Below are 12,893 nucleotides of genomic sequence, written 5' to 3'. Positions count from 1 at the left end.
CAGTATTTTAAAATTTTTAATTGCTTAAAAAATTTTTTTAAATGGCCAGTTCCGTAGTGTTAAGTATACTCACACCATGACACAACCAATCTCTACAGCTTTTTCATCTTACAGAACTAACATTCTGTGCCCATGAGACGGCCCCCGGGGCATTCTCTCTCCAGCTCCTGGCACCCACCATCCTACTTTCTGTCTCTGTGAATTCGAACACTCTCGGTAGCTCATACAAATGGAATCATACAGTATTTGTCTTTTCTGTGACTTATTTCACTTAGCATGCCCTCAAGGTTCATCTATGTGGTAGCACGGTCAGAATTTCCTTCCTTTTTAAGGCTGAGTAATACCCATCATATGCTTATATCCTGTATTAGCATGCATTTTGTTTATCCATTCACCCACAGATGGATACTTGGGTTGCTTCCATCTCTTGGCTATTGTGAATAATGCTGTTATGAACATGGCAGTGCAAATCTCTCTTTGAGATCCTGGTTTCAATTCTTCTGGATATATGCCCAGAAGAGGCACTACTGGGTCCTATGGAAATCCCACTCTTCATTATTTTAGAAACCACCATACTGGTTGTTTTTTATATTTGTCACCCAAAATGCACAAGGGTTCCAGTTTCTCTACATCCTTGCCAATATTTGTCATTTTCTGGCTTTTTTGATAGTAGCCATCCTAACTGGTGTGAGATTTTCTTCTTTTTTTTTTTTAAGATTTTATTTGACAGAGAGATACACAGCGAGAGGGGAACACAAGCTGGGGGAGTGGGAGAGGGAGAAGCAGGCTTCCCACCTAGCAGGGAGCCCGATGCAGGGCTCGATCCCGGGACCCTGGGATCATGACCTGAGCTGAAGGCAGACGCTTAACCGGCTGAGCCACCCAGGCGCACCCCCCCCGACCAACCTTTTCGTGAGTACTTTTTCCTCCCCCTTGCATCACCACCACCCATATAATCCACTTCTCCCCCACGGGGATAATGACTTCTGATTCAATACTATAGCTCTGGCACCAGGAAAGGGCAAAGGGGATCCAAGCACTGTTGTCAGAAAGGCTTTCCAGCTCTAACCTAAGGAAATGATCAGAGTTAAATTTAGTCAAAAAGTATGCACATTAAGTGCAGTGTGGGATCCTGAGCTAGATCCCGGAACCGTAAGGACACTGGAGAAAAACCTGATGAAATCCAAATAAAGTCTGTAATGTAGCTATTAGTACTGTACCGATGTTAATTTCTGAGCTTTACATTATGGTTGGTGGATGATAACGTTAGGAGGAACTGGATGAAAGATATATGGGAATTCTCTGTTACTATCCCTGTAACTTTTCTGTAAATTTAAGATTATTCCAAAATATAAGGTTTATTTTTTTTAAAGTGTGCAGATATTGGGGCGCCTGGGTGGCTCAGTCAGTTAAGCGTCTGCCTTCAGCTCAGGTCATGATCCCAGGGTCCTAGGATCGAGCCCCGCATCGGGCTCCCTGCTCTGCGGGAAGCCTGCTTCTCCCTCTCCCTCTCCCCTTGCTTGTGTTCCTTCTCTCACTGTGTCTCTATCAAATAAAAAAAAAAAAAAAATCTTTAAAGTGTGCAGATACCCATATGGAAAGAATTAAGTTGGATGACTACTTCACACACATACAAAAATTAACTCAAAATGGGGCATCTGGGTGGCTCAGTCGGTTAAGCGTCTGACTCTTGGTTTCAGCTCAGGTCATGATCTCATGGGTCGTGAGACTGAACTCGTGGTGGGCTCTGCACTCAGTGGGGAGTCTGCTTGAGACTCTCTCTCCTTCTCCCTCTGCTCCCGCTCATGCACACTCTCTCTCTAAATCTTAAAAAAAAAAAAAACTCAAAATGGATCAAATATCTAAATAAAGAGCTGAAGTGATAAAACTCTTAGAAGAAAACACAGGAGTCAATCTCAGATTTGGCAATAGATTCTTGGATAGGACACCAAAGCACAAGCAGCAAAAGAAAAAAAAATGGATAAACTGAACTTCAAAATAAGAAACTTTGCACATCAAAAGATACTATCAAGAAGTGAAAAGGCAACCCGTAGGAGAAAGTATTTGTTTAAAATTTAAAAATGGGTTGTTTAAAAAAGATGCCTTTTATTTATTTTTCTTGTCTGATTGCTGCATAAAGAAATAAAAGGCATCCAAATTGGTACAAAAGAAGTAAAACCATCACTATTGGCAGATGACATATTATATATAGAAAACTCTTAAAGACTCCACCAAAAAACTATTAGAATAAATGAATTCAGGAAGGTTGCAGAATATAACATTAATATAGAGAAATCAGTTGTGTTTCTACACACTAATAATGGAAGTAGCAGAAAAAAAAATTAAGAAAACAATCGCATTTACAATTGCACCAAAAAGAATAAAAATACCTAGGAATAAACTTAACCAAGGAAGTGAAAGACCTGTACTCTGAAAACTGTAAGATGTTAATGAAAAAATGTGATGATACAAATGGAATGATTTATCATACTCACAGATTGAAAGAATATTGTTAAAATGTCCATACTACCCAAAGCAATCTACAGATTTAATGCAATTCCTATCAAAACACCAACAGCATTTTTCATAGAACTAAAATAATCCTGAAATTTGTATGGAACTACAAAAAACCTTGAATAGCCAAAGCAGTCTTGAGAAAGAACAAAACTGAAGCGATCACAATCCCAGATGTCAAGAATGGCCAAAGCAGTCTTGAGAAAGAACAAAACTGAAGCGATCACAATCCCAGATGTCAAGATATACAACAAAGCTGTGGTAATCAAAACACTATGGTACTGGCCCCAAAACACACAGGTCAATGGAACAGGAGAGACCCCAGAAATAAACCCATGTCTATATGATCAATTAATCTACAGTGGGGAGGCAAGAATATACAATGGGGGTAAAGACAGTCTCTTCGACAAATAGTGCTGAGAAAACTGGACAGCTACATACAAAAGAATGAAACTGGACCACTTTCTCTCACCATACACAAAAATAAACTCAAAATGGATGAAAGATCTAAATGTGAGACCTGAAACTGTAAAACTTCCAAAGGAACCATGGGCAGTAAGTTCCTGGACATTGGCCTTAGCAACAGATTTATGGGTATGTCTTCTGAGGCAAGGGAGACAAAAGCAAAAATAAACAGTTGGGACTACATCAAAATAAAAAGCTTTTGCACAGTGAAGAAACCATCAACAAAACCCAAAGGCAACCCAGTGAACAGAAGATATTTGTAAATGACATATCCAATAGTTAATATCCAAACTATATAAGGAACTTCTACAATTCAACACCAAGAAAACAAATAATCCAATTAAAAAATGGGCAGAGGGCCTGAATAGACATTTTTCCAAAGAAGACCTACAGATGGCCAACAGACACATGAAAAGATGCTCAACATCACTCATCATCAGGGAAATGCAAATCAAAACCACAATGATACCACCTTACACCTGTCAGAATGGCTAGTGTTAAAAAAACAAGAAATAATAAGTGTTGGCGAGAATGTGGAGGAAAAGGAACACTTGTGCATTGTTGGTAAGAATATAAATTGTTGCAACCACTGTGGGAAACATATGGAGTTTCCTCAAAAAATAAATAGAATTACCATATGATCCAGTAACTCCGCTCCTGGGTATCTACCCAAAGAAAACAAAAACACTAATTTGAAAAGACATATGCACCCTATGTTTACTGTAGCACTGTTTAAAAAAGCCAAGATATGAAAGCAGCCCAAGTGTCCATCGATAGATTGAATGAATAAGAAAGAAATGAGATACACACACACACACACACAATGGAATATAACACAAACATAGAAAGAACGAGATTTTGCTATTTGTAACAACATGGATGAACTTAGAGAACATTGTATTAAGTGAAACTAATCAGAGAAAGGTAAATACCATGTGATTTTGCTTATATGTGGAAACTAAAAAATAAACGAAGAGGAAAACAAAGAGACTCTTAAATACAGAGAACAAACTGGTGGTTGCAGAGGCGAGGTGGGCAGAGGGATGGAACAGGTGAAAGCAACTAAGAGCTACAAACTTCCAGTTATAAATTAGGTCACAGAAATGAAATGTACAGCACAGGGAATACAATCAATGATTTTTAAAAAATGGGCAAAAGACTTGCACGGATATTTCTCCAAAGAAGATAAACAAATGGTCAATAAGCACCCCCAAAAAATGCATTAATCATTACGAAAATGCAAATCAAAACCACAATGAGATACTCCCACGAGGGGTATCTCTCATTCATGCCTACTGCGATAGCTAGAATCAAAATAATGGAAAACAAGAGTTGATGAGGATGTGGCAAAATCTGAACCCCACTCAGTGCTGCTGGGAATGAAGACCACGCAGCAGTGTGCTGTGGAAGAGAGTCTGGTTGTCCCTCAAAGGATTAAATAGTTACCATTACAACCCAGTAATTTTATTGCTAGGTATATGCCAAACAGAACTGAAAACAGGTATTCAAATCTTCATGCACAGATGTCCATACTAGCAACTATATGCAATAACTAAAAAGTGAAAACAACCCAAATGTCCACCAACAGATGACTGATGAATGGATAAATAAAATCTGACCAATCCATACACTGAAATATTATCCATGAAAAGGAATGAATTACAACACAGACGAACCTCAAAAACATGATGCTATTTGAAAGAAGCCAGTGATGAAAGGTCACATACTGCATGATTCCTTTATATAAGACATCCAAAATAGGTATCTCACAAAGACAAAGATCAGTGGTTGCCAGGGGCTGGGGGAGGGGGATTGGAAAGTGACTATTCGATGGGCACAGGTTTCCTCTGTGAATGATGAAAATGCCTTGGAATTAGCATTTGGTTGCACAATATTATCAATGTATTAAATGCCACTAAATCGTGCACTTTAAAATAGTTAATGTGGGGGCACCTGACTAGCTCAGGGGAAGAGCATGCGATTCTTGATCTTGGGGTCATGAGTTCAAGCCCCACGCTGTGTGTAGAGAGTACTTAAAATAATAAAACTTAAAAAAATAAAATAGTTAATTTTATGTGAACCTTGCTTCGATAAAAAAAACTGAAGTGTGCAAGAGAAGCTCAAAATTACCTATAATATTTTTAAAATTAGTAAATCATTTATTAAATGATAGTATATTTATTATATACAATCACTAAAATATATTTTCAAAGAACGGCTACATGGGAAAGTAAAATTAAATCGATAAACTAAAAGCTACAAAAAATTATATGCCAAGTATGATTTTCGACCTAAGATCTGTATGCTTCTTTGTACTATGTGAATTATCAAGGTTTTCACAGAAATTTAAAAAGTGATGTGTTTTAACAGACCTAGAAAGAATAAGTGTAATAACATAAAGATTTCCTAAAAAATCAGTATTTTCATTCATTCCTGCCTTTTGCTCCTCAAATGTTTCCTAGGACAATACAGCATTACACTTTTTACCCAGTAGGGGAGCTGCTGGTCTGCCATGAAAGCTTTGGGACTAGGTTCGGTTTTTCCATTGCTAGTCCATATTTTTTTCCAGGTAGTGTATTTGTCATATCCGTCCTTATGGCTGAAAAAGAATAAAAATAAATATATCAAGCTAGAAGTTCACTAGGTTTTCCAAACAGGTGGCAGGTCAGTAAGCCTTTCGTTAAGGACTTAACCGGCCATATTATAAGGAAAGGGAAAGTTATCTCCGCACCCATCAAACAAGTGGTTGGGAGGGGTGCATTCCTTCCAGTTTAGTATGGAAAACTATTAAGATGGGATGGCTTCCCGTCTGTCCAGCACCCCAGAGTTGTCAGCATCCTCCCCCAAATCTCTGCATCACTGCCCCATGCACAGTCACAGAACAGCAAAGCAGGGCCTAGATTTTTCAGAACTTGCAGACTAGAAAGAACAACGGTCTCTTAACAGGTATTTTCTGAGCCCTGAGCGTGCACACACACAGCAGACACACACCCGGCCACTGGACCACAGTTCTGGCACAGCTGTAGTCAGCTCAGGCGTGGCTGAAAGGGTGGAATAATTCAGTAAGCCCGGGGGCTCCATCTTAACTGTCTGACCCCTTCTGCAGCCGCCCCCCGCCCCACCATCCCCTCTGCAAGCTCCAACAATTAGTGAACAAACCTTCTGTAGTAATGGTCAAAGCATTCATTACAGAAATGCTCCCCACAGGAGAGGTGATACCATCGGGATGTGTAGCCATTTTTGGCACATCTGAAAATAGCAAAAAAAGTGTAGCTTTGGTAATGAATAAGCATTTCTTCTCGCTTTTTTAAAAACGGGTCTTGAGCACATCCTATGAGCCCATTTTGTACCATCTCCACTTAGAATCCTAACCACCGAGAATTGATGACCAGGGAAACTTAAAAGGATGTCTGATACATAATAAAACCTGGTGAAGACACAGGGACTTAAAGACCCGTGGTACCTAACCCAGCTGGCTGCACACAAGGGCCTGGGGCTTAGAAGTTTTCTCCCAGGACTCCCCGGAGCAATGAGTTTTAGGACACGAAACAAGGAATGTCGCTGTGCTTGCTGCAAGCGGCGTGTGTATGGAGGAGACCTGGGCAGTCTCTAGCAGTAACATATGGCCCAACACTGAATAGCCAGCTGCAATCTGACCACCAAGCAGGCTCCCCGGCGAACAGAACCTGTCAAAGAGCCAATAACGCAGCCAAAGAATGACCTATGGTGCCACTGTGAACACTACCACCACCACCTCTTTGTGGTTAAAAAACAAAAATGGGATTTGTTTTCCAGGTTTTATTGACTCAGAAGCCTTAACTGAAGATTTTTCTCGGGAAGTAAAAGGTCAGATGACTTACAGTATCTCTCTCTTTAGGGAAACTATCTTGGGAGGATGATGCTCCCACCAAGAATGCTCTCCCGGGCAGGGAGGGGAGGCCGACCGCTTGCTTCACAGACCTTTCAGAAGCGCTTGCAAAGCACACAGGACACGCTACTGTGCAGCCAGACTTCTCACATCGCCTGTATTTCTTCTCTGACCCACCGTCTTCGTCCTCGTCTGTCGTCTCTGTTGCTTTTTTCTTCGCCTGAGGAAGAACCAGCTGAGGTTACACGATTTCCCCCAGAAGGGCCCCGGGTGAAGGAAGTAGAAGGTTCGTGACTGAAACAACTTCCATGTTGTGAAGCTCAACAACACCCTGCCAGTAGGTGAGGGGCTGATGATACAGCAAGTCCCTTGAGCCTGCAGTGTGCAAATAATTCACTGACTTGCTGGAAATACAGAAGCCACATGCGAATGACAGGTCTCTGAGGACAGAGCCAAAATGCATGTGAGCCTTTCTTAGGAAAAAGCTGTACCAGTCAAAACAAAAGTCACTCTGAAATAAATTTTTTTTTTTATTTGATAGAGAGAGAGAGATAGTGAGAGAGAGCATGAGCCCGGGGAGTGGGGGGAGTGGAGAGGGAGAAGCAGGCTCCCCACTGAGCAGGGAGCCCCACAAGGGACTCAGTCCCAGGACCCTGGGATCATGACCTGAGCGAAGGCAGATGCTTAACCCACTGAGTCACCGAGCCACCCCCCAATTTTCTTCCCTTTAATTAGAACAGTCATATCCTCTCAGTACTGCAGATTTTAAAAAATTGAATAATTTTATAATTTAAATTTTTTTTTTTTTTTTTTTTTACTATTTGTGTGGTACTTTTTTTTTTATTCTTATGTTAATCCCCATACATTACATCATTAGTTTTAGATGTAGTGTTCCATGATTCATTGTTTGTGCATAACACCCAGTGCTCCATGCAGAATGTGCCCTCCTCAATACCCACCACCAGGCTAACCCATCCTCCCACCCCCCTCCCCTCTAGAACCCTCAGTTTGTTTTTCAGAGTCCATCGTCTCTCATGGTTCATCTATTTTTTTTAAGTTTTTGTATTTAAGTCATCTCTACACCCAACATGGGGCTGCTCACTACCCCAAGGTCAGGAGTGGCACACTCTTCCGACTAAGCCATCCAGGTGCCCCCAAAAGCTGAATAATTTTAGAAGAAGAGTTACATCGTTCAATATTTTTCTTAAAAAAAAAAAAAAAAAAAGCCCTAGAAAAGAGATGGCAGCAAGTAACCTGCCAAGAACAGCCAACCAGCTACAAACTGAAGTCCACATTCCTATGAATGACGCCAAGCCAAGCACAATCTGGCCTCAGCTCACATCCTGGGAGCAACCACACAGCTGTGGTTCTCTGAACAGCTCATGCTGATTCACACTCTATGCCCCTGTCTTTGCAGTTCCCTCTGCCAGATGTACTTTTTTCTACATTCTATCACTTTATCTCACTGTGCCGTGATTGTTCCAAGGGGAATTTCTCCGCTAGGCTACAAGTTCCTTGAGGACTGGAATTGTACCTTTTCATCTCTAATACTTCAGCCCCAATCATACTAACGTTGTAGGGCACCACGCTGGCTCAGTCAGTGGAACATGCAACTCTTGATCTCAGGGTTGGGAGTTCAAGCCCCACGTTGGGTGTAGAGATGACTTAAAAATAAAAAAACTTGGGGCACCTGGGTGGCTCAGTCAGTGAAGCGTCCAACTCTTGATTTCAGCTCAGGTCATGAACTTGGCTCAGGTCATGATCTCAGGGTTGTGAGATCAAGCCCTGTGTAGGGGCTCTGTGCTAGGGCATGGAGCCTGCTTAGGATTCTCTCTCTCCTTCTCCTCTCCCTCTGCCTCCCCCCACCTACCCCTGCTCGCACTCTTTCTCTAAAAACAAACAAAACCCTACAGGTGCATTAATGAACAAACGAATTAATACCTGCCTACCGGAGCTCCTCAAAGGCAGGCTATCCGGAGAATGATCAAAAGATGCTTTTTTCTTTGTCCTCCTCCGTGGTGTTGCCATTGTTTCAGAAAATCTTAAAAAAAAAAAAAAAAATTTTTTTTAATTTAATAAGTGAACAGTAATACTTTCAACACTCTGGAGCAAAATTATTATGTAGTTTACTAGGTAAGAGCATATGCTCTGCAGTTAGACTGCCCTAGTGTGAAGCCCTTACTTTCAAGTTACTTAATCTAAGACTAAGCTTCAGTGTTCCCGTGTATAAAATGAGCACAGCAAGTGTGTACCATCGTAGTGGTGTGAGGAGTAAGATAATCTATTTAAAGCACCAGACCTGGCAAACTATAAGTACTTAATAAATGCTGTCCATTAGTAGTATATACATATAAAAATATAAAAATAAGAAACACCACGCAGATGACCAATAAACCAATTATACTGCTGTTTGTAAAATTCAATGAGTAAAAACACCTGGTTTCTGTCCGTCTGTCCCTCTTCATCTTACTGCCTTCTCAGTAGCTCCTGAATTTCAATCTTATTATACTCTACAAAGAAAACTCATTTGCTCCCTCTCAGTAAAATCTCAGGCACACTATCCAGTCACTACTGGATTTAGGACTGAGTTAGACAGTCACTGGTATCTTCTACTAGAAAAATTTACCAGCTTTCAAACTGGCCTAATAACAGCACAGTTAAATAAGCATCAAGAACCAAAGTCTATAAGAAAAATAATGCATAGTAACCGGGGCGCCTGGGTGGCTCAGTCAGTTAAGCGACTGCCTTCGGCTCAGGTCATGATCCTGGAGTCCTGGGATCGAGTCCCGCATCGGGCTCCCTGCTCAGTGGAAAGTCTGCTTCTCCCTCTGACCCTCCTCCCTCTCATGCTCTCTGTCTCTCATTCTCTCTCTCGCAAATAAATAAAATCTTAAAAAATAATAATAATAATAATGCATAGTAACCATGAAAGATTAAGAGTTATCGAATTAGTATTTTTCAATTAACTCAGAAATAAAAATGCTTACCATAAGTATGCAATAACAGATTTTACAATCATCACAATTCCTTCCCTGATCCATGTATTTACTACACACACACACACACACACAATAACATGAAAATAGGACATACCTATGGGTAAGGAATTTGAAAGTGGAAAAGTGTTATAAGATACAAATTCCACAAATAGAATCTTCATCTTGGAGAAAAGCTTTGAGGGCTTTGTAATCTTACTGTTTCCTATCCATGAGTTGTACTAACATTCATAAGAGCATTTTTCATGGATTATTAACATCACATGCAAAAACTTCATTCGCCACCTACACAGACTTCGAGAAATCCTGACATCGGTGGTAAGGTAGAGAGCCTTCCTCTAACTCAGTCTTCACATTCTCAAAACCATTATGTTAGTTATGAACGCACAAACCCTATACGTATTCTGAAATACATTACAGTTAAGCATTAAATAAGTTGCCTTTTGGTTCTATACTGCTCATTCTACTGCTGGATAAAGCACTAGTACTAATGTAAACAGAACTACTGTGTACCTATAATTCTTACACCCAAAGGCTTTCTGGATCACATTTATATTTTCAAAAGGCTGTCCAATCTAACAAATCTCTTTATATAATACATATGTTCTACATTATTCATAAAATGAGCCACAAAGCACATATAAACATACATACAGTATATGTAAATGTATACTATGTGTAAGGATTGCAGCAAAAATATTTGAGTCTAATGTGGGGTTTAGGAGCATAAATATAATCAGCCTCGTTTCATGCAACATTTGGTCCTGTCACCCAGGAATACTGGCAACTCAAAAGAAAGCATAGTTTCTGGAAATTTCAACAAACATTTTAATCCAACTGTGTACTGGAAAATATATATTTAATTGCAATGAATTATATAATTCAAGAAATGGTTAAGAGGAAAGGAAAACAGTGACTATAAAAGCCACTGTTAAATCTGTGTTCTCTAGGAAAAATACAAGATTTTTTTTAGTGTTCGTACACTTCCACCTTTAAGTATATAATTAACGGTGATACTCACTCATCCTTTTCTGACACTATAATTTCTGTGTTTTCACTGTTGCTGGGGTTCTGGGGATTAAGATGAAGGGAAAAATTTTTAAGTTGGAAGGACAACAGCTTTTGTACTTTTCAGTATAATCTTAGAAATACTGATCACAAGTGCTAACAATTAGTATACTGAACGTGGTCTCTCCTGCTTTTTCAAATTGATAAACACACCCAACTAAATATAACCAATCTGTTTCATGTTCAATATAATTATATAAGCATATTTCTTCCTAATTTTAAATGTATAGCTTTGGTTTTCTTTTAAAGTGACAAAAAGAGGGGTGCCTGGGTGGCTCAGCCGTTAAGCGTCTGCCTTCGGCTCAGGTCATGGTCCCAGGGTCCTGGGATCGAGCCCCGCATCAGGCTCCCTGCTCGGTGGGAAGCCTGCTTATCTCTCTCCCACTCCCCCCTGCTTGTGTTCCCTCTCTCACTGTGTCTCTCTCTCTGTTAAATAAAATCTTTAGAAGAAAAAAGTGAGGTTTTGGGGGGAGGTAAATCAATGTCTCGATTTCTATTTTAATAATTCCCAAGGTTTTTTCTGAAGTAGCCTATTGAATAATTGTTTTAAAAAATGCAAAATTCACAAAAATACGAATCCAAAAAGACTTCAGGTTGGAATAAAAATGTGTAGCAGCAACAGCATAATTTCTAAAAATAAGACAAACTACCAGAAACTTCTTCAGAGACAACAGAAACAAGAATTTCCCTCAGGGCCGCTGAAAATACGGCAGGACTAGCACCTTACTGCACCCACGCTCATGAAATTTTCCGAAATACGGATCCCGTTCAACTGCCTCAACGCTTTATTGACTACTTTCTCTGCCCGAAAGACAATTTAATTCTTGATGGTCATTTTCTCCTATACGTCCTGAAGAAACCTTCCCTCCCGTCCCCTTCTTCCACTACAAAAGGTTAAAAAAAAAAAAAAATTGACCGTCGTGTGGTGTGCATGCCTGCAGTGACGCGCTCCCCGAATGGAGTGGTCTGGGGACTCCCGCACCCCACCCCTGGGAACGCTGGGCCTCCATCTGGCTCGATCCCACATTACGGAACCTTAACTTTCTACAGCTGGGCCTGCCTCCCTTCCTTCCTCTTTCACCTGCTAGCGGCCGGGCTGTTGACTACCAGCTCCGGTAACCGGGCCGCCCCCTCCGGGCGCTCAGGCCCCGAGGAGCTACCCCAGCAACCTGGCAAAGCCGCTCGGGGCTGAACGCGTGGTGGCTGCGCCCGGCTATTACTACAACACCTGCAAGGCTGGGCGGGCTCCTCGGCTGGCAAGAACACGCCAGGGAGTTCCTACCCCCGGACTGGGGGCTCTCCGCGGGCCGCAGACACTCCCCAGCTGACAGGGCTCTGAAAGTCCCCAGGAGGGAGCCCCCACGTTCCCGGCGCCAGCTGCAGCCGCCTCGCTCTCTGAAAAGCTTTCTCGTCTCTTCTCCCAAGTCGGAGAAGCAACAGCCTCCGGGGCTCACCTTTGCGCCGGAGAGGTGAAAGGAGTCGGGGGGAGAAGGCACTGCTGCACAGAAGGGAAGCATGGGGGGGGGGCGGTTAGGAGAGACCCTCAACCCCGCGACGAATCGGGGAAGCCCGTCGCTGCTACAAGCCAGCCCGGGAATCCCCCCCTTCCCTCGGACCCCGCACCCCCTTTCCAATCCGGGGAGGGCGGAGGCAGCCCCCGGTGCACCGGTCCACCTCCCACCCGGGCGAGGGGCGCTGCACAGGGGGAGAAGGGCAGCCTGCACCCCAGCCAAGCCGCTTTGTGCGGAGCTGTCACCCGAAATCCGCCGCCGCCCCCGCGCCCGCCCCCGGAGCCGCGTGCCCCGCACCTCGGAGCGCGGGCGAGACGCTGCGCGCCGCCCGGGGCTGCCGGCGCCTCTCCGGAGCCGCGCGCCGCGCGCACAGGACAGCAGGATCCGCGCCGCGAGCCGCAGCCCCAGCTCGGCCGCCGCCGCCGCCGCCGCCGCTTCCGCCCCTGTCACGGCGTGACCCGGGGTGGGAGG

The 12,893-nt window shown here is 42.6% G+C and overlaps 1 protein-coding gene across 1 annotated transcript in view; it reads right to left on the bottom strand.

The window, feature by feature from the left end:
- KDM1B (lysine demethylase 1B) overlaps positions 1 to 12,768 on the bottom strand; it is a 58,706-nt gene extending 45,938 nt beyond the window's left edge. The window contains exons 1-5 of the mRNA XM_021696894.1: positions 12,720 to 12,768; positions 8,789 to 8,888; positions 6,940 to 7,067; positions 6,139 to 6,228; positions 5,467 to 5,578 (exon numbers count right to left, since the gene is read on the bottom strand). Of these exons, the coding sequence (XP_021552569.1) occupies positions 5,467 to 5,578; positions 6,139 to 6,228; positions 6,940 to 7,067; positions 8,789 to 8,875 (417 nt within the window). The 5' untranslated portion in view covers positions 8,876 to 8,888; positions 12,720 to 12,768. The remainder of the gene's footprint in view (positions 1 to 5,466; positions 5,579 to 6,138; positions 6,229 to 6,939; positions 7,068 to 8,788; positions 8,889 to 12,719) is intronic.
- Between the last annotated feature and the right edge of the window lie 125 nt (positions 12,769 to 12,893).

The sequence above is a fragment of the Neomonachus schauinslandi genome, chromosome 8 (genome assembly GCF_002201575.2).
Source record: "Neomonachus schauinslandi chromosome 8, ASM220157v2, whole genome shotgun sequence".
In the NCBI taxonomy this organism is placed as follows: Eukaryota; Metazoa; Chordata; class Mammalia; order Carnivora; family Phocidae; genus Neomonachus; species Neomonachus schauinslandi.
This window is presented reverse-complemented; position numbering and strand designations above follow the sequence as displayed.